Raw genomic sequence first — 22172 nt, forward strand, 5'->3', positions numbered from 1 at the left:
CAGCAACATACACTAAGTCTTTCATCCATGGTGTGAGAAGTCGGTGCTCATAGCGTCGTAAAGAGCGCAGGCGTCCACAGCTCAGCGGTGTCTGTCTCCTTGCCTCTCAGCTCCCATTGACTGTTGTAACAAACTGCCGCTGCCCCAGCGTCTCGGCCCTCTGAATGTCACATACAAAACTGACCTAAGGCTCTGGCACTGAATAATTAGTCATCGGACGAAAAAGCTCAATATCGAGTACATTTTTCCGCCGGGAAAGAAATGTAGGCAGCTCAAATTTACCGAATCAGGATTGGTCGATCATTTTTTTTACTGGAAAGGCACCGAGTGGATTCGAAAAAGTCTAACGAGACATCCGGAGAATGAAGAAAGAAAGAGTGATGACAGCTTGAAAAATGATGGCTTAGCGGTAATATTCTGGAACTATATAATAGTACAAGCGGTAATCTCAGTGCAATCAAAATGAAAACGAACGCACGTGCCGCAAACTGTAAACAGCCACCTTGTGTTTTGAAATACATTTCCTACTTCAAGACCTTGTTTTTGAAACACAAATTAATATTATTTTGATTTCATAGCACGGTAACTTCTTCCTACGTCAATTAGAAGCTGACAGGAGCGAAACTTCAGTGAGTCTATGGAGCATATAAAAACTTCAGCTCAGATCAGCTTTCAGGAGAAGCAAAATATTGAAGCGTGAGCATCGACTACGTCGATTAGACGTGATTTGCGTCACATTTTTTGTGCAGCTCTGCCGTCAGATGTGCATGCAATGCGCAACTACGGCGGCCTAATCTTGCGTTCTGCCGTGGCCGAGAGATGACGCTCTTGATAGCAGTCCGCTGCACGGATTGCTTCTGAAGCGCAGCGGTCTGTGGCGTCCGGGGGAAAGTAAACTTTACCGCACACAACATGGACGTAGCTACATGCGTGCCGAATTTAAATAAATGATATCAGAGTTTTCCTGATAATCAAGTGGCCTAATTTTCTTTATGATGAAGGGAAAAGAATTAATATATATTTTTTATTTGAAGAAGTTTTCAATTGATACCTAGGTATAATAATTCAAATTTTTCTTCGAAGATTCATCGCATAAGTAGAAGTAGTTTTTGTCAATTTATTTGAAGGATAATTTTCTATTAGAGGTTTTTGATTCTATTGAAAAATTGGAACAAGATATTTGAAATAAAAAATAATTACTGAGCTGAAGACCTAGCAAGTCTTGAAAAGCCTTGTTTGAAACGTAGAATAACAAATTGGACTATTGTTAGATCTCCTGAACTTATATTGCGACTATTCCAATACTCGATAACGTTCAATTACCAGTGCATAATCAAAATTCATGCTTCCTTGCTGGCTGTCCTGCCCAACTTTAACTGATAATATCATCATAGATGAATAAAAATGATAATTTAATATTATTAAACTAACAACATTAAATAATTTTACAATATTAACATGCTATTAAAAATATAAACATAAAATTTCAAGCTGCACTTTACGTATTTACTTGGAAATAAATTTCCATAGCTCGTTTGTTTAATATTAACGCTTAGAAAACACGCTCTCACATCGGCAAGTCAATGTCATAAACCTTAACAAGCATCATCGACCGGCTGAGTCACCACGATGAGTCCCCGGCTATTACTTAAACAACTCAGAGAAACTTTCTTTTGAGGTTTATAAAACCCATTCTAGGCTCGAAAAAACGCGATGCCGTGAAGTTAAGAATAAGCGCTAGGTTTTTGCTCGTCTCAATCTCGGGTGCTCGAGCCAAAGGGGACGGGGAGCCTCCGCAGAGTTTTTTGACGTTGCTCAGGGTGCTGGAACTGCTGGCTGAGTTCTTGTAGAATTCATCGCATGACTTGCTTGGTAGATGTACTTTCTATTAATGGACCCATCAGGACAATTGGGCCCACATTTATTGTGATATATCGCTACTTACTTTCTAAAACGGTTAATATTGACTTAATTTTGTAACTGAAAGAGACATGTAATTCACTGTACAGTTGTCCCAATATCCATGGGAGCAATTGTGAATTGAACTCGTAGATAGTGTACTGACGGGCTAAGATAATTATTACGGTTAAATAATATTCATCGTGGCCCCACAAACAACGGTCTAGAGGATAAGCACAGCAGAGATAAAGTTAGTGTGGAGACCTGGCGTTGTAAAGGGATGCAATATTCTTGTAAATATTAGATAGGTATTTCTCATTTAGGTTTTTAGTCAACTCCGGCCCGACCTCGGTAGGAATCCGTAATACTTAGTCCTTCTGATTTGTGATTTCACCAAAGAGTGTTTTTTAGTTATGTTTTATTGAAGTTTTAGAAAGTATTCTTAGTTATATTATTCCGTAATATATCTATGGCATCTGTGTTATATTTTTGCGCTTCGTTAGTTCCAAATTTGTATTTTCATTTTGTATGTGCATAAAGGCTCCGAAACAAAGTCTTGAACAGAAGGAAGATAGTCGGTTTAAGAAAACGTACAGTATCGATTTTGGTTTTTGCATCTAATGATAGGCTGTTCTAATGATTATTTATGTTCATTTGTTCAGTTGTATTCATCCTTCCCTGGTTGGTACCCAATAAATTACCAAACGATCATTCGTTGCTGTCTGGGGACAATAACCGGCTTAATTTTCATATTATTTATTCATTGAATGGACCCCGACAGCGTCAATCAAATCATAAGTAGTATCATTTCACTACTCAATGACGCTCCGTATCATCAAACATAGATTCAAGCAAACACATGCTTTATTTAGTATATACTGTATTATAAGTTCATTTTTGTAACTTTTGGATGGTACTAATGAATGCAACTAATTGCGTACATATTGCCTGGCTAGCAGCCTATTGTACATTTGGTCAATCTCTCTGACCTGAGATTGCATTAGAGATCGAGGCTATGGAGCATTAATTTTTGAAATGTGTTTAGGTTCATTAATCCTTCATAGTGCGGAGATCGTAGATCATCATTATTGTAGTTATATACATATAATGTACCAGCCTCATTGGAAAGTTTCGTCTTTAATCTTTATTTTTATAATAGAAAGAAGCGTAACAGAAGGTTCCGTATCTTAAAGCAACTAGTAGGTTATCGAATAATAATAATGGAATAGGATGTTGTTATTTATCGAGCTGGAAACACACAATCCCAAGGCAACATGCACATAGTGAAGAGTCACCATCAATTAATAGCAATGCATGCATAACAGTATAATATGGAAAAAGTGTAGGATCTTTGAGCTTCTTTACAGCGAATCTTAATTCTATGAGAATCAGACAGCATATTTGGTTTCATTTCATAGAATTAAGAGAATATACTCATTCATGACTGGTTACAGTTTATGAAAATGATTTAAAAATGACACTGCTTCATAATGATTATGGCATTGTGGTTTAATATTTGTGGTTGATTTGATAAAAAATTCTCACGAGAACATTGGTGCTGAAATTATGCAGGACTAAATAACAACCATTAATAGTTCAAGTTATGGAAACTGCATTGACAGGCAGTGAACGAAGCGAGGAGATATTCTTGGGGCACTTGCATCGCGTGTAAGAATCCCAGTCCGAAAATGCTGGATTTGGGCAGCTCCCAAACAAGCGAGCTGTCCGGCATGTCCGTCACGTCCGTTCGTTATCCGGCCATCGGTCTCGTGCGGTCTTCGTCCGACAAAACAAACGATCATTGGTGATCTGCAGTTTAGTGTAGCGGATCTCGGAAGCGGAGCGCCATCTGGCCTTGTCTGTTACCGGATCTTGACCACGACACGGCACCACCTGTGCAGGATCGCTTGTCACGGTGCCTCGACGAAATTTTATGGCTAATTTTTCGTACATAACAACCGTACATGAAATAACCTTCGTAAATGCTTTAAGTAAAATGAGTTTCTATAATAATCAAATGCATCATATACGCTGCATGTGTGCCTATTTGGAAAGTGACAATTCAATGATGACTATAGGGGATGGATTTATTGTGTCCGTGGCGCTTGACCGTCGGATAAGTCGATTACTTTAGCCAGCAGTCGCTGTGAAAAATCTAAATTTGAAGAAAATGTTGCAAGCCCAAGCAAGAGACATAACTGTACCGATTTGGCATGTAAAATCTGAATATCAAAGCTAACCTGGAATTTCTTTCGCAGATAGTTTATCCATATTATAGTGTCGCGGGTCGTTGCGACATAATCCTATCAAGTGACCAGGTGTAAATAAGCTGTACTCAAATCCGTATATTTACTAGAAACTAACTTAACAGATCAACTATTCCTATCAAGACACGCACAGCAATGGGAATGGGCAAAGGAACGTGTTCACGAGAGTCATAATTGGAGCTTTCCTATGGGTAGAACAAAATTCGGTAATACAAACAAACAAACAAAACCTCTTACATGTCACATATAAGCAACATATTTGAATCAGCACAATAAAATATGTGGTCATAATGTTGACGGACTCTTACCTCGCTGCGCCACGTATAAACGAACAATGCCGGTTTAGATTCAACGTTACAGCGAAGTTACGGCTGTGTATAGATCTAACGCTAGAGGCACTACCATGATTACACAGGCGTCCGTTACAATAGAACGTGATGCTCAATGTCATAATGCTCGTATTTGCCGACTCGAACTGACGGAACTACACGGAAAGGTAAATTCAAGTAGATAACCATCACCCGGGGTCTAATTTAGAGACGATGTGAATGTAAAATACAAGCGGAGATAATCATCTACTTAATTAAGCTTTAAAACATTAATGCTCGCCTCGATGACAGGACCTCAGAGACGCTAGTCGACCCTCGTTATCCAGGACAGGCAGAGCCATCATATGTTCAGTGGACACCTGAGGCCCCGCCTGACTGTCATACTGATATGGTCCAAGCACCTGGGCCCCACTGGGTCAAAAAAATCTCATGGTCAGATTGTCATTACCAACTTGTCTCAACTTATTAGCTTGAAGTAAGTTTCAATTGCATCAAGTGTTCAGTTGTATAACAAACCGCGGCAAATTTTCCGGAAGGTGATTTTATCACATACCACCCCAATGGCATCTCGCTCACCTCAAATTACAACCTAGCATTTAAAGAAGCGGAACGAGGTAGTTTCACTTGTCTTTTAGTTTTTGTCAAATCTTTGAGGGAATGATTGATTCTTTGGTTGAAGCAAAACGACGCTCGATCGAGGAAACCTCGTCAACTACAAGACTCGTGTCAGTCTTGGGAGGTTCATCAAGAAAATAAAGAAGCTCTGTTGAGCTCCAAGACCTTCTTTTGAACGAATAATTAAATGCCGGGACTCCCCGAAAAGCTGTGGAAAAACCGCTAACTTTAAAGAGACTTGCTCCATTTCCATGCGCTGTTGGCAGGCTCTTTAATTTCGCGAGCCGTTAATTCTAATTTCAAGAATTATCGCTTAGAACTTCAATGTTGCCTGCTCAGTGAGAAGCAAAGTAGAGCTCCGTGTGAGTGTTGATTTGAGGAAAAACTTATTAGGAAGAGAAAGGCTAAAATTCCAGGTTACTGAAGAAAATCATTGAAACTAACCAACGGTAGGCCTGGAACGCCAAATTTAATCGGTAGAATCTAAAATAAACATTATTTTTTATCTAAACACAAAAATTTCAGAATAAAATTGTTCTCATAACTTCCACAGTGCAACAACAATGTAAATTTTTGCGTTGATGTTTGACTATTTATCGCCTTATTTTACGTATATTTGGATAATTAAATGATTTTTAAATTCAAAGCGTAGATATCAGCCAAATTAAGCCTAAACTCTTATTTTTGTTGTGTTTATGCCTGACTTGAAAATTTCTAGTGCGTAAGAAAAAAAGAACGAAGTAAAAGCAGCCGCTGACCAGGGAGGCTGAAGAAAGATCGATAGTCTGATGGTTGTCCCAAATGCAGATACATTGAGGAGGGGGAAAGTAAAACAGATTTAATAAAGATAAAGTAATTTGGCGAAGAGCAGAGGGGAGATAGGGAGTAAAAGGTAATGGCCTAGCTCCTCGCGTTGCATCAAAACCCAACGTAACAAAGACTGATCGTAATCAGGAGATTGAATAGTGAACATTTTCGGATTTGTGGCAATCGTTTCTCGGCATTTCGAAAGCAGTCAACGCCTGCAGCAAGTCTTTCTTCAAGCGGAAAATTAGTTAACGAAGAATAATTTAATTATATTCAGATTTCATGTGATTTTAAATTAGTTTACTATACGGCCAGACTGCGCTGATGAACTAGGTTTCAGTTGAGAATTTGTTCACAAACTCCATCTCTAAAAATTCCATCCAAATTCGATGTAACCGTTCGATTTTTTTATAAATAGGAATAATATTTCGCACGGCCCACGATGACTTAAGCGTTACTGCCGTTCAGTGAAATTTACCGTAGTTTTTGCGTTATTTTGGTTTGTTTGAAATTTTAATCCCACCTAGAGGAGCCAAACGGAAGACAGGAATGAAATAATGTCAGAAAATTTTTTAGTTATATGGTGAAACTTATGCGGGCATGATGGCTACAATGAAAATGTTCGTCTTCATTACGACATAACCTGATACTGGGAGAATTGTGCATGAAGTTTCCAAAAATATAACTCAGTACTCACTGCAGTGAGTGACAGAGAGCGCATTTTCTCGTCGACGAAAACTTGAGGTCACGGACAGAAGGACAGACGGACGGACGGACGGACATGGCGAGCACAATGGTGCATTTTTTCCATAAATGAGAAAATGCGCTAAAAATCTTCCGACATCTGCTTCTAGGCTTAGCTTAATTAAGAAACTGTTATCTAATGATTTTTTTTTTCATACCAAATGAATGACCCACTTTCATTGCACCACACTGTTTATGAATGAAGATATTACGAGAATATCTTTATATTATTAATAGGATATCCTTTTTGACTATTCGAATGCTATTGCAATTAACAATTATAAAAAAATACAATCAATGCGAAAATAACGAGTGTTAAATCACAAGTTGCTTATCTATCTTTATCAACCTATTTACGCTCAGTCAAATCAGCTCTTCTAAACCACCAAAAGCTTGACATGAAAACAAAGGATTTACGACTCCATGTAATTTAATTCAATGGGATGAAGTCTGTGACAAAATATTCAATGGCAAGTCTCGAACCGAAGGGAACACTGATAATCCCATTCTCATTTTACCGCGCTACTTTCGAGCTGCAGTTTCGGTGGAAAAAGTAAAGTCGCTGAGGGTTTATAAAATTTTCATGAGACAAAGAACCCGAGATAAATTCTAAGAGCACTAAACTTACTCGTCTATAAAGATAGCCATTTTACCGGGACACGAGAGGCGTTCCAGTCCGCGCCACACCAGCTCTGCTTGACTCGACTCAGCCAGCTGTTGTCTGTCGTGGCTTTCGCTCGGGGCTCGATCTTCCCTGAAAACATATCATTAAAATCCAACTGAAACAGTGTTTGAACTGAGTTATCGTTTCACTAGTTTTTGGCCAACTACCTTTCGGAGGGAAAAAATATTGAAGTTCGTTACAGATACGTAGAAACTATTTTAAGTTTAAAGCATGGCATAGACAGGCATATAGCAAGTATGAAGATGTCTCTCAATAAGATGCTCATGAACGGCTTCTGTATAGATATTGCTGAGTGATATTATTTCTCAAGCCACGCAGTCCATGCAGTCAAAATTAGTCACCCCGCATTCATATACGGAAATTTTGGCCATAATTTCAAAATTTAAGGTAAATTTTATATATTTCAAAGTCAGTTGAGACTAATTTGATTCTAAATGTTTGTATATTCTGTGGCAAAATTATTTCTTCACACTAATCACAAGACTCTGCAAGAACGTAATTTCAATCACTTGGGCGTCCACGAAGAGCTTCACACATCTCGCATCAGTTTATTGCTCTGAGATGAGAAATTTTCTATAATTGTCACTCAGAAACAATTGCGTGTATTGATTTTATTAGACTTCCTTTGAGCAAGATTTCATTCGAACTTTTAGTCGGCTTACTTACCTTCCTGAGAGTCCTTCAAGAATTTCAAGTGTCGCCTCAAATTCTCAGCGAAGGTCTCGTAAACAAAGCTCATGTTGCTGTAATTAAAGATGTTGCTGCTCCGGTAATGATTATGTTACAGGCAAAGTTATTTTCTTAATTATTATGCAAGGTTATACGTGAAGAAATAATTTGAGCTTAAATGAACTATTTTGCAATAGTTGAGTCTTGGCTACTGTATCGATAAGACAGGGATTATGATGCGAGACGGAAGATACAGTAATTTCTCCAGTTGAGATTATCCCCTTTGTGGCGCAATAGTTTTCATCTATGAAAGTATTCAGAGATGATATGGGGATTTGCTGGCTGCAGGACGGGAAAAAATTCAAGACAAGTCTGCTTATTGTTAAATTTATTTGGATGAAAGAACGTCATAGAATATTATTACATCACGTGAGAGAAATATTCTGTTGGTAAACTAATCCACTTACAACGTATAAGTGTGCACTATGGAGCCCTAAAGTAATGGGTGCATTTTTTAAATAACTATTCATGCGGTCTAGAATTATCATAGAATTAGTTATAAATTAATAGGTTAGTGCAGATATGCGTCGGCGTGTTTTCAAAGACAAGGGAAAATTGAAAAATTATTCAAACATTGACAAATTAATGAAAATACTTCAAGTGAATTCAGTACACTTACAAAGCCTTTATTTAAATGTGCATAAATTTATTCATCCCGAAAATGCGAGTATTTCACCATTATCGGGTTAATATGGCATTCTCAATATTTCTTCCGTTGCTCTTGTATGATTTCTCACACAATTCAACTTATCGAGATATGAATAGTGACTAATGTACAATTTTATCTTCGTTAATAACATCATGCCATTACTTCGGCGAAATAAATCCAATGTAATATATATCGCAGTGAATAAACTGCGGACTTCAGAATTTGTACAGACATATACTGAGAGCCCCTGAGCTGCACCTGCACAACAAAGGCTAGCTTAGATTTGCGACAATGTTGAAGTAAGGCAGGCTCCCATCCGGCTCATTAGATCCGGGAACCTCTCGTGGATATTGAGGTCCACAAAGGGAACAGTTCCTTGGAATACTCAGGGGACAATGCTAATATCTCGACAATCTTGGTGGGGACAATTACGCATGGGTGTGCGTCTGAGTAATAGTCGATGCATGCGGTTGAGCAGCATTCAGCATAATGATGCGCTCAACGTACCCTCGAGATCGTTCGTTAAGTCTGTTGGTCTGCTTTGAGCAGCTCAATGGTGTGGAATGTAGGCACTGAATGCAAGGGCAAAATTTAATTGTACAAATACAGACTTAACTGGGCCCTTTATTGAAGACGCACACAGAGCTAAAGACTTTCACCGCAATGGATAAAAGATTCAAAATGAACGCGAATAAATAATTTTCTTCGAAAATAAGCAGTGAGTCATGTCATGATAAAACATTGACGCTTTGATATGAACAAATTCTTTAGTTCAGACACTTGAATACATGTCGTGTAGAGCATTAAGGAAGGCGTTGACTTGACAGCGTTAATGTGCTTGTTCGGGCCTATAAATTCCCCAAAGCCTGCGATTCTCATCAAGATGCCTTAAAAGAAACAAGCGATCGATGCCACCCGCTGAGAGGAAACTCCGACACAAGGGATAGAAGGAGGGAGATGTTACGTTACCCAGGACGGCAGTGCAGTGCTAAAGGGAGCGACAATATATGGAAACAGTGAAAAGAAATACTATGTAGTACGTGACGTCATGCCTCAACTCATTCACCGTAGCTGTCAACCAATTAAAAAGGAGGGAAATTTTTTTTATATAATCATGAACAAAGAATGAATTCTGTTTTGATTAATATGCAGGCTTTACAAAAAAATCAAGACTAAAAAAATAATCCAAACACAATAGGTATAACATCAAATGTTGCTATAATAGTAAGAATTTTAAATGACTAAGCGGGACTCTAATGAATTCTTGTTTACAAAAGTATCGCATATTGTTTTCCATAGTGTGCAGCTTTCGCATTCGAACAATCTTAACAGATTTCATGCATAAATTTTATTCAGAACCATGGATTACAATCGTTTTTACAAGATGTACAAGTATTGTTCTCCGAGAAATTTTTTCAAATTTACTGTTTGCAACGCATTATTTTCAATGTTGTTCTCGACTGAAAACATAATTTCTTTTAAATATTTACTTAGACGTAATTTGTATTCTCAGGGGATATATTATGATGTTTTTTTCTTACATATTATTATGATCGTTATCCAGTATGTATACTATGGTCCACTATAGAGTAGGGAGCCTGTCAAAGTTCACTTTTTTTCTGCATCCCAAATACTTGAATAAATCTTTTGGTCGAATTGGCACGATCGCGATAGAAATCTTCAGGCTCGAATAGGTATTTTAAAAAATGATTTTAATTATAGCCTTCGACCATTCATAGTTTGCATAGAATAGGTTCTATGCCTCCATGAATGCTTATTAGCTTATGAGCTTATGAGAAAAATGAAGTTAATTTAGTGAAAAAATTGTGCTAAAAAATAATTTGCATAGGATACAAATTCACCCTTGTTATTAATGTTAATTTATTAGCATTGAAGTGATAACAAATAAAAGATCAGCCTGAAACGAAGAGTTTCTTTGTAAACTCTCCATCTCCCCTTTACGTCAAGCAAGCGTCCTCGTCCCTTGGGAGGCAATAGCTGTCTGGCTGAGCCAGGCTCTACAGAGCGTTCACTAATTATATCGTAGACAACCCAGGTAAAACTCACCAGAAATTAACTTCTGTGTTCTGATACAGTTAAGAAAAGTTTATTCAGAATATTGTTAGACTTGTTGATTATGTCTCCCTGAATGTCGTGAGAACAAATGCAATCTATCACTTGTAAAAATAGAATTTATTGGATTAAATCATTGAGTGGATTCTTATAGTTATATACGAGTATATAATCTGAATATTCGAGCTCTGGCTAATCTTTGTATTGTTAGGGATTGAAATCGTCAATCTTTTTATATTTATCTATGAGACACAAATTTTGGGTTTAAATGTAGTTTATTATTAGAAATTTTAAATGGTCGTTTTCGTTTCGAATTTATCGACGGTAAAGTCTCGACGGCTCAGATGAGCAATTATTGAGCCGTGTAAAACCGGAACGAAGGTACGTGCTACCTGAGGACTTGATGAGAATAGCCAAATAAAGATTGTGAATAGATATGTAAATATTTAGATTAATGTTCAGTGATTAATTAGGTTCTGTTAACATTATACTAACTCAGTTAGATTCCGGTTAGTTTGTTATTTGTAAGTTATTATATTAATTTTTTACCCTGAAATCTCACGACCTAAGCTCCTGTGCCAAAACTTGAGTTAGTTCCGCGAAGCACACCAAGGAAGCAGGCACGAACTAAATTGTAAACGTTCATTAGTGTTTATTCAAAATTGTAGTGTACAGCACGTTGATTAGTCAGTTTGTTGTTATGAAAGACAGCAGCGCGATAAATTATTTTATTTACTATTTCACAGTAATTCCCAGCTCGTTGGTGAGTTCTTAGAGCCCCAACAGTATCGCCCCTGAAATTGAGTGCTCACTCGAAATATTTTCCAGCACGGTTATGAAACTGCTGAGAATAACCAAAGGAATTTCTTTGTTCACTATTTTAAGCGCGGGTGATTTAAAAGAGAAAAATTTAATTTGTACATAAACATTTCATAGAACTTCAGAGTTATTGTCTTGAAAAATTCTTAGAAACATTCTATTTGTTAAGAATATTTTGATTTTCTGAGAATAATTTTCTAGCTTATTTTAATGGAGGTGATGCATTTTTGACTATGCAAATTACCGTCTGGGAGGCAAGGGTCGCATTGTACAGGCTGTCCGTCACTCCGTCACGACCTCGATAATAGATTAACTTTCAGGGGGTCTTTATTTTCTTGGCCGACTTTGCAAAACTTCGTTCGCTTACTTGAAAACGAGAAAAAATGAGTGCCATTACAACTTTTTCAGCAAGTATTGCAAAGAGGTGGATAACATGCAAAAGATTATAAAAAATGTCGTGAGAAAGTTAATTTAAAATTTTATATTTCAATATTGATTAAAAATGAATGTATAACTAGTAACGATTCTTATCATGTTAGTATTTACTTATTATTATTTACTTTACTACAGACTTATCAATCGGTTATTAGCAAATGAAGAAAGTATTCTGCGATCAAATACATCTGTCCTGCAAAATTTTTTTCGAATCACCAGTCCGATTTTGAACTGCACCTGATATTTATTTCAAACGTGGCTTGCATGAATCGGAAACTGAGAAGATAACATTGCAAGTCTTCATTAACAACTAACAAATCTGTGCGCAATAACCTATAAAGGTTCATTAATCAGCATAAATCGCACACATACAAATAAAAAATGTGTCTAGTAGGTACTCTACTTAACTGCCAATAAAATATCATAGATAATGAAAATTAAATAGATAAATGCACTGAGCAGAGGATGCGTCGTCTCTGCCGCGCTTCCTGGAGCCCATCCCGAACAAGACGGTGGTGGTGGGCAGAGATGTTATCCTGCCTTGCTCTGTGGACAACCTCAAGGGATACAAAGTGAGCTCTCATAGTGACAGTTCCTTCAGACGTGAGAGTCAGGTTCAGTATGCTTAAACTAAAAGTATTCTATGAATATTAATTAGAATACCGTTGAAATAGCATTTAAAAATAATCAATTTATTGTTTATAATATCCATATATCATTAGTATATTTATTTATATTATTTCATCAAGCCTTTAACTATTTTAGTCCGCATTGCATGGTTCTTCTAATTAGGCATTGATGGATAGACTACTCACTCAACGATTTTAATTTTACTATGCATTATTTTCCCGCAGGAGATCGAGCTTTGAATAAAAATAAATTATACCACAAAATAAATTTCCATTAGAGAAGGTTCATAGTTTTATGTTCATCATGCAGAGTTACAAACTAAATTCATTGTGAAGCTGTTGTACTTAAATGATTTTGAATGGCAGTTAGATATTGCTAAATGATATATTTTAAGAAAGAAATTTTATCCGTTTGTGCAAAAGGTGGCTTGGATCTTCGTGGAGACGCAGACAATCTTGACGATACATCACACGATAATTAGCAAGAACCCACGTTTTTCCTTGGCACGGAACGACCACAAACACTGGTACCTCCGCATCACCAACGTCAAGCCCTCCGACCGCGGGTACTACATGTGCCAGGTCAACTCTGACCCCATGATGAGTCAGAAGGGCCTCTTAGAAGTTCAGGGTGAGTACTGATGGATGATCTCGGGCTATCTAGAGTCTATAGACTTATAGAGTATTTGGGGGAATTCTACATCATTCTCACTTACCCGCTCATGAACCAAGTTGTCATGCCACTGCTGTTTCAGGCTGTGGTGACTGTAACGCTACTCTACACTTGTCATGACGGTGGGTTGTACTATGGGTTTGGTTGAACGACTATATACAAGGAGTTCAGACCCATAATATTTATCTTATTGTCATTAACATCCAGTTTAATTCGGGTTCGACGAGATACAACATAGATTTGTCACGTCTCTCAAATTTCCGTCTGAGTGCGGGTTATAATGAAGACTGGCCTGGCTCAACTAAGTACGGAAAAGATATTCTATTTGTTCCCGAGTGAACACAGCGTCTCATAATCAACAGCTAGGATGTTTAATCAGTTCAGTGTATGAGTGAATTCCCTAGGAGTTCCAAGAAAAGCTGGGTCATCGTCTGCTGGTTTCTAATATTATCATCACTCGATCCGCTGACTAAATCAATTTAGACTAATGCTGAGTAAGAAGAGCTTACTAAAAGTACAGGATGAGCAACCATAGATACCTGAAAGCAATATTGACTCGGAAAGTAATAAGACCAATATTTCAGAGAAGAGTGGACATATAACTTGTTTGAAATAGAAGTTCATTAATCGCCAAGTAGTTTTTTTTATTAATTATACCCTTTGGTGGAATATTTCAAATAACTTATTGTGAATTTGTACATGTAGAAAATGGCTATTATGGTTGTTTAACAAATCGTCTTGTAGTTATATCTATACAGAACGATACCGAGCTCTATACGATGACAAAAAAATAAAATAAAAGGCTTTCATGTCGAAAGAAGAATAGTTGTGTTCATTTACTGCGTACAAATTCAAAATAAAATTAGTTAACTATTCAGACGCACAAACAATCTCGAGATTTTTTTAAATTAGTGCAACTAAGTATTTAATGAATAACGAAGTCACGTGAAACGAAAAATGAAACGAACTTGAAAAGATCTTGTAACACTCCCTTTTGGGCTGATTTTTCAGAAGATTTTATTAACGGTATTGATTTGTGTTATGTTCACAACACGCGCACATGAGACGCAACGCGGCAAAAAGACGGCGGGACTGGCGAACAAAAAAATTAACGCACCCGATCCTGAGTGTAAGATGAGGCCAAAGCCTTGGAGTTTTTGAAAGACGTAATGTGTAGAAATATTTACAGGCAGCTGCGAAAAAATTACCAGATGAGAGCACCAATTAATATATGAAGTAGTTGATAAAAATCATAAATTTATTTACGTCGATTGAACACAAATGATTTCAAAAGTCATATAGATCTAACTAAAGAGAAAAGCGGGTATTTCGTCGTGGACTTCTTCTTGAAGCAGCTGAGAAAAAGTAGGAAAATGTCGTGTAAAAAACGTGGGGTGGGAAGGAGGTTGCCTCCTCTGGGACGGGAGGGGAAAGCAATACCAGATGAGGGCAATTGCTCAAATGGAATTGTGATTAAAACGCCTGGCGTGGCGCGGTGAGGAGGGAGTGATGGCGCTGGTGATGCCTCTGACCAACACCTTGTCTCTGCTTAATGGACAAGTAGAACTAATTGAAATACGAGCTCTTTAAACGCGATGCTTCTTTATTAATAAGACCACAACATGTTTCTTATTATGTACCTGTTAACGGATGGAATTAATTCTAGACTTTTTAGTTGAACAGTGCGGCCTTTAAAGAGAATTGAATACCAATTATGTTACAGCGATTGAACATTCACCAAATAATAGGCAAGAATCACCAATACGTGTGAAAAAGTCATGCACCGGCACGGTGAGAGGAAGGCAGCAACAAATGCGCTACTCGGCCGTCGTTTGACCTCCACTAAAAAGAGAGCAAAGCTTCTCGGTCGGAAGTTTTGGGAGCTCTTTGTCTTAATTTGAGCAACTTATTTAGTTGGTGATTTAGTAAAAGTTTGGCTGGCAAGAGTATTGTGTTGTTGGGTAGATTTAAACTTAAGAAACTCACCTAAAGTCCTTGCAAGCTGAGATTTTCGGATTAGCGCTGTGTTACTCGACCTGATATTGCGATATCTTTCGAGCCTTGCCGAGCAAAATGCCGAGCAAAAACTATGATAATAACCTTAAACTACATCGCACCACATATGTTAGGTAAGAATAACATGTTGGTTTAGCGGAGAACTTTTCTGAATAGGAATTAAATGGCTTGTTGGTTTATCCAAGTTTGAAATCCCTCCACACGCCACTCCATTGACGAATAACACGCTCAATTTGGAAAGGTTTGCAATAAAATAGAATGATAGAAGGAATATTCTGAGTCGTTAGGAAATCCATATTCGTTTTTCCAGATCTGAAAAATTACTGACATCTCAGAACATCGCTTTTTGAGATAAAATTCTATCAGTAAAAGCTCTTGAATAAAACTCGAATCAAATGTTATCAATAAATAAGACAAAAAATTTGAATTATAAAGAGTAAAAAAGATTTGCGTTCACTGAATGAACTTGCAGTTTTTCATGAGGAAGTTTCAATAATAGAATAATAATTCTCCTTGCTATAGGTAATTAAGTTGTCACTGGTTACGCCAAACAATACCAGAAATGCGCCAAAAATTTCCTATCTTCATTAAAAACATACTCAATTATCCTGAAAAATATCTACTCAAAGAAATAAGGCTTCCACTAACACTCGAAGAGAGAAAATAGGAAATAGTGGATGTTATGCAAAATAGTGACTCATACCATGAATCCTGTTGCTTTCTCAGTAACAAGATGCTTGATGAAATCCACAAGAAAACCAATTTTACGACTCAGTTTTAAAATTTTGTGCTGTATATTTCCCAGAATAAATTTCTTGCTTCCTTGACCTTTTATGGCAGTTTGCTTCATCCGGTATTGCTTGGCGACGCTTCCGGCACTCCGTTCCGCCGGACTCATCCGCAGTCTTTACGACCGTCTGGCCAACTTCTCCTCTACACTTGACAAAATTTTCCACGATCGCGACGATAAAAGTTCTTTTCTCCGCTCCTTGGAGTAGATATTCCGTCTGGTCTCGTAACACGCATAATTCGGGCTGCGAATACAGCGTTATGCTTTCACTACCGTTTTATGGAGAAGTAACAACTATGAAAAATTTGTAATCCATGAAATGTTGATTTTTACGACTTTTGTTTGTAGGGTCGATGTTGTGATGTGATGATATGGTCATATATATGATACATCACAACTCATGTGATGATAGGGTCATTCAAATTCAGTAAAATGAATTGGTCATATTGTTCAAATAGAGACACGTTTTCTTACCTACAGCCCGAGCACAGCGAGAGAGGATGTAACGCTGGAGCACATTTTTATTTAGCCAGGCTGGGTCCGTATATGACCTACGGAAGCGAAAAAACAACATCGCTATTTGGACAATAACCATATTATTTCTATGAGAGTGGCTGACAAGAAGGGGAGTACATATTGAAATTAATTAATAACAAACGATAATGTTCGATCGAAAGTGGTGTTCTTCTGTAGGCATCCGACATCTTGCAATGGTATTCATAGCATCCAAAGGCCGAGTGATTCACCGCTCAGAGTTCATCTCGAGTAATACCGCGAATTTTATTATTCATTTCACACTTTTGCAAAACCTTGGCAACAACGGAACACTTTAACCGTAACCAAGAATTGAGCGCGTCTGTAGTCAGGTTTAACGTTGAAGTGGTTTAAAACCGATGTCAATTTAGGAAATTTCTTTGACTCATTTCTCTTCCGAGATCCTTTTCATCCGTTTGATTATTATCGATTGAGTCACGTGTGACTAAGTCATTAACGAATTAGTAATGATTAAAGTGATTTAAGGGACAGTGAATCTCTCCCAGTTGGGGTCTCATAAAATCACACTATATCAATCGTTATTGTAGGCGTGCAGACGCTCCTGTATATTTTTAGTTCTCATTATGTTAAAGGATGGAATAACAACCGAACGAGATTATCGAAAAAATATGAATCGATTTCATCAAATGAATGATTGTTGAAACTATCCTTGCCTAGATTTGGCATTTCTAATTCTGCTCCACCTCTTGCTGAGCTTAGGATCCTCTATGAATGAATCGAATAATTGTGTATTTGTGTTCCGCATGATGATGGTTTCATTAACGATGTTAATTTTTAATGGAAGCAATGCTTTTTTTATTATAAAGTTACGTCACCATTGCCCACGTTACTCTTTAGCAAACAAGTCATTGGTCTATTTAATAAATTGATTTTTTATTGTTCACGGACTAAACGAAAGCATCACATTCGATCCTAAACTTTTTAACGAGTTTAAATGAACATCCAATACTATTAGGACAGAATTTTACAAAATACCTACATTACCAATAGGGTAATAGACTTATTTGTCTCGTGTATGACGTCCTAGATAAGTCATGAATCTTATATAAGTTAAATAAATAAAAATAGTGGTCTCGAATTTGGGTATAAAGTTATTTTTGGTGTTCACAGAGCCGTCCAACATGAGAGATGACATTTAATTGTAATTATTTCGTCCTAAAAACAGGATTTTCATTATAAATATTTCCACCGTGTATCGCGGTAGAGTTTTGTTCTAATTATATCGAAACAAAATACTGAATGGCGTTATCTTCGCTCGGACGCAATGCCATCAGACATCGTACATAAATTAAAATAATTAAATCGATTCAAAATAAATGAATTATATCGTCACAAAAATTTGCCTAACTCAATTCTTGCATGTACATAGTGCCACCACACGTCGTATAGATGAGTTTCAAAATAATATCGTCACAAAATCATGATAACCAAATTTTTTTCATGTATACAGTGCCACGACACGTCGTATAGTTGAGTTTCAAAGTAATTATATCGTCACAAAAACAAGCCTAACCTATTTTTTCGTATACATAGTGCCACGACACGTCGTAGTTGAGTTTCATCGTAATTATATCGTCACAAGATCAGCATAACCTAATTTTTACGTGTACATGGTGCGATGACACATCGTTGTTGAGTTTTAACGTAATTATAACGTCACAAAAACAGCATAACCTAATATTTTCATGTACATAGTGCCACCACACATCGTAGTTGAGTTTCAAAGTAGTTATATCGTCACAAAAACCAGCATAACCTAATTTTTGCATGTACATAGTGCCACCACACGTTGTTATTGAGCTTCAAAATAATTATATCATCACAAAATCATAATAACCTAAATTTTGCATGTATACAGTGCCCCCAGACATCATAGACGAGAAGTCGAGCAGCGAGGTGGTGGTGCAGGAGGGCAACGACGTGACGCTGCGCTGCCACGCCACAGGGTCGCCTAAGCCAACCATATCCTGGAAGCGAGAGGACGGCGGCCAGATCAACCTCAGCAAGGGCATCAACTGTGAGTACTGTATTAGCTTTGAAAACACAGTATATTGATTAGGATATGGAATCATTGCTGACAAAAGTCGCACTGACTTGCAGGATATTTTTTATCTTGTATTAAATTGTAGCTTCTTATCATGCTGGTGATAATGCCGATCCTCATATGGGCCGATTAAGGCAAAGGAACAAACGATTATCATTAGTTTAATGGTTTAAATTGATTGGTTTGGCGCTTGTGGAAGTGCGTGTCCCGGTTACAATAATATCAGCCAGATTAATTGCCTAATTTTTTGGCTTACTGATTTTTAAACAATTAAATTAATGGAACCTACGTCACAGTCGAGAACAGTGATACACGAAATTTATTTCTCAAAGCTTCACTGGGCGCGTCATTTTCTCACTCTGGCCGCTTCAGACGACGTCGTCAGTCGCGCGTGAGCCCGTTGAGCAAAGCGCTTCAATATGACAAGCCCGGGCAATAATTCACTTAAGGGTGTTATGCATTCACGCTGTGCTAGCCCACATAAACTCTTCCTTATTTATTCAATTATTTATTCCAAGGAGTGCCCTCGTGAGGCCTCATTTCCATGCAAGCGACACAGCGGTGAAGCGCGCACTGTTTGCATCGAGAATTCGTGGGCGGTGATAAGAGATGGAGTACAAACGGCATAAAATATGACGATGCTGTAGTTTTGATTTGATTTCCTGCTATCATTTTGTTCACGTTCTATATCGTTTCTATAAAAAGGTTCAGTTTATGGATTTTAAAGCCGGGTTTTAAACATGACTTGACTAAACTAATATCCTGCAGCAACCAGGATGAATCACACAGGGTTTTTATTAATATGAGTTATGTGTTCATATACGTGCATATTTTATGTTTATTTGCTACCACGGAACTACTCAAAAGATGCTGAGATAACTGAGCTATGTTGACACAAATTGTTGTTTATTTTTATTAAAACAGAATAACCCACGCATAGTGTTTACAGATGTTGTAGCATCTCGTCAATAACAAATAGAAAATTTCGCAATGTTTGGTCATCTGCGCATATACGTGACATATAAAAGAGATTTGTTGTTGATAAAAAACTCTTTTTGTCGCTTTATTTGCTCAACCTTTATACCTTTATTTTACAGTGTACACATGATAACAATATATAATCGCATGGTGGCTGGTACACAAAAATTATTATATATGGTTATATTATACATCCATGTTATAACGTTACATAATATATTAACGTTAATAAATATTGAACTGAAATGTTACATATTTCGCAGAAAGAGCTTGGACCTGGCAAGGGCATCAAATATGTATAAATAAATAAAAATTATAAATTCAGAAAATTACATAGAACATGCTAAGTAAGTACTTTCATATCAAACGTTTCACCAGATACTCATTTGATTGTAGCAAACTGCAGTATCAGAATGAGAACAACACAGCAAATTTAGTGGGAAAAACTCGCCACAAAATACCGCAGTGCGCCCTGGTGCGCATTGAGCATCGCAGTGCTCAGTGTGCACCGCATTGCATCCTAGTGCGCAGTGAGCGCCGCAGTGTGCCCTGGCGCGCAGTGAGCACCGCAGTGCGCGTGGTCCGCAATGAGCACCGCAGTGCATCCTAGAGCGCAGAGAGCACCGCAGTGCGCGTGGTGCGCAGTGAGCACCGCAGTGCATCCTAGTGCGCAGTGAGCACCGCAGTGCGCAGTGAGCGCCGTGGTGCGCAGTGAGCACCGCAGTGCGCATCAATCGCATTTAGCGGTGGCGGAGGTCAGCGCGCACTCAGAGCACGTGCGGCGGCCGAGCTCCGACACTCGCACTGATTGAGCGCCGCGCCCCCGCCGCCCCCTACCCGCCAGGGGGGGCTAGACGCCCCCCTCCCCCATCTTTGTTTTGCTCGGTTCTTTACTTACACAACAGACAGTAGCCAACGCAAAAAAATAAATTATTGATAAATAATTGAGAATTATTCTGCTGTTATATTATTTGTAGCGAAATCAATAATTATAACGTCAGTAATTACAATGTATTCATTGATTGAGAGGAGATGCAAACTTTAACCTTGAAATCAGTTCAGTATAAAATATGAATCGATAGCTGAATACTTCAACCAACATTAATGAAAAACTATTTCTTCGTCGCTCAATGAGCTTCTTTCAAATATCCTTCGACAACGGCCCGCAATTCATTTAGTTCAGTTCTTTCATAAAATTCGTTAGCGAAGAAATATGACGACAGATCACATGTTTCCTTAAGAGCAACTGCTATGTTTCTGCTCAAGTTTGTACGTTTGAACCCCGGAACGCGACCCATGCATGGGAACAAGTTACCGCGAGCTCCCAGCTACTCTCCTCTTTCTGCCAACTTTCCGCGGCTTCCGGAGTGCCAGATTTATTGGGAGTGTTTCCTGTAGTGTCGTCTTCTCCCCATTATCTCCCATCCCTCTTCTTCAGTGCCGGGCAAAGCAAGAGTTCTTATCATCCAGGGTTGGCTCGCACGCAGACTCCTTTGTTGGACTCAAGCGTTACAAAACCGGCAGTAAATTTGCTGATTTTTCAGAGAGCCATCTTCCAGAGCCTCCGCTCTGATCAACTGGGTTATATATACAACATATATTTGCTATTTATACACTAGAGTAAATCTAAGCTTTCATTTTTCAATGTAAACTGTGATCGTGCTTCATATCTTTAGATTTTTCAACCAATTGCGGTTTTTGGTTATCCATACACTGTAACACTTCGAATAGAAATCATTCAACTGATCGCGTACGTATTTTTCTTGCAGTGAAAGTGACGGACTCGGAGGTGCTGCACATCCCTAAGGTATCGCGTCTGCACATGGGCGCCTACCTCTGCATTGCCTCCAACGACGTTCCTCCATCCGTCAGCAAGCGTATAACGCTCAAAGTTCAGTGTGAGTGGAACTTAGCAGTCAAGTCCAGGTAGTAAGTATATTCTACCAATTAGTCAAAGTCCAAAGCCCGATGCGAATAATTGCTTTGTAGAATGACCGCAATTTATTTACATTTAAAATTGACGAAAATTGACAATGTCAATTTGCAAAAATATAATTATAAAGACAAAGCAACAAATGCGATCAATGAGTATTTTCGAGCATCGAGGATGAACCAAAAATGCAAAAATTGCGACAAAAGAGGCGCAACAGCGCCTTAGCGTGACCGCGACACCTGTTGTTCAGCGCGAGTCACCGGCCGCTCGTCAACAACGTTGGCTCCACTAGGCGATAGGCGGGGCCTTGAGTGCTATACAGTTCCTTGTCGCCTTGAGTTGAGTTATTATAATAAAGAGTAGGATATAATCTGGAATAATAATACACATTTCCTGCCATTTCTCATAGCCATCAACCTGTGTAGGCAAATGCGTCTTCAATTCTAACAAATGCGATCGTTTTCGTTTCCTGCTTTTTCAGCAGGACACAAAGACGACAAATG

General features: G+C 38.1%; 1 protein-coding gene across 1 annotated transcript in view; it reads left to right on the forward strand.

The window, feature by feature from the left end:
• The window catches only part of LOC108670550 (hemicentin-2), a 48617-nt gene that overhangs the window by 20974 nt on the left and 5471 nt on the right, over positions 1-22172 (forward strand). Inside the window, exons 3-6 of the mRNA XM_018158017.2 lie at positions 12514-12623; positions 13104-13311; positions 18573-18731; positions 21506-21634. Of these exons, the coding sequence (XP_018013506.2) occupies positions 12514-12623; positions 13104-13311; positions 18573-18731; positions 21506-21634 (606 nt within the window). The remainder of the gene's footprint in view (positions 1-12513; positions 12624-13103; positions 13312-18572; positions 18732-21505; positions 21635-22172) is intronic.

The sequence above is a fragment of the Hyalella azteca genome, unplaced genomic scaffold, assembly GCF_000764305.2.
Source record: "Hyalella azteca isolate HAZT.00-mixed unplaced genomic scaffold, Hazt_2.0.2 contig13515, whole genome shotgun sequence".
Taxonomy (NCBI): Eukaryota; Metazoa; Arthropoda; class Malacostraca; order Amphipoda; family Hyalellidae; genus Hyalella; species Hyalella azteca.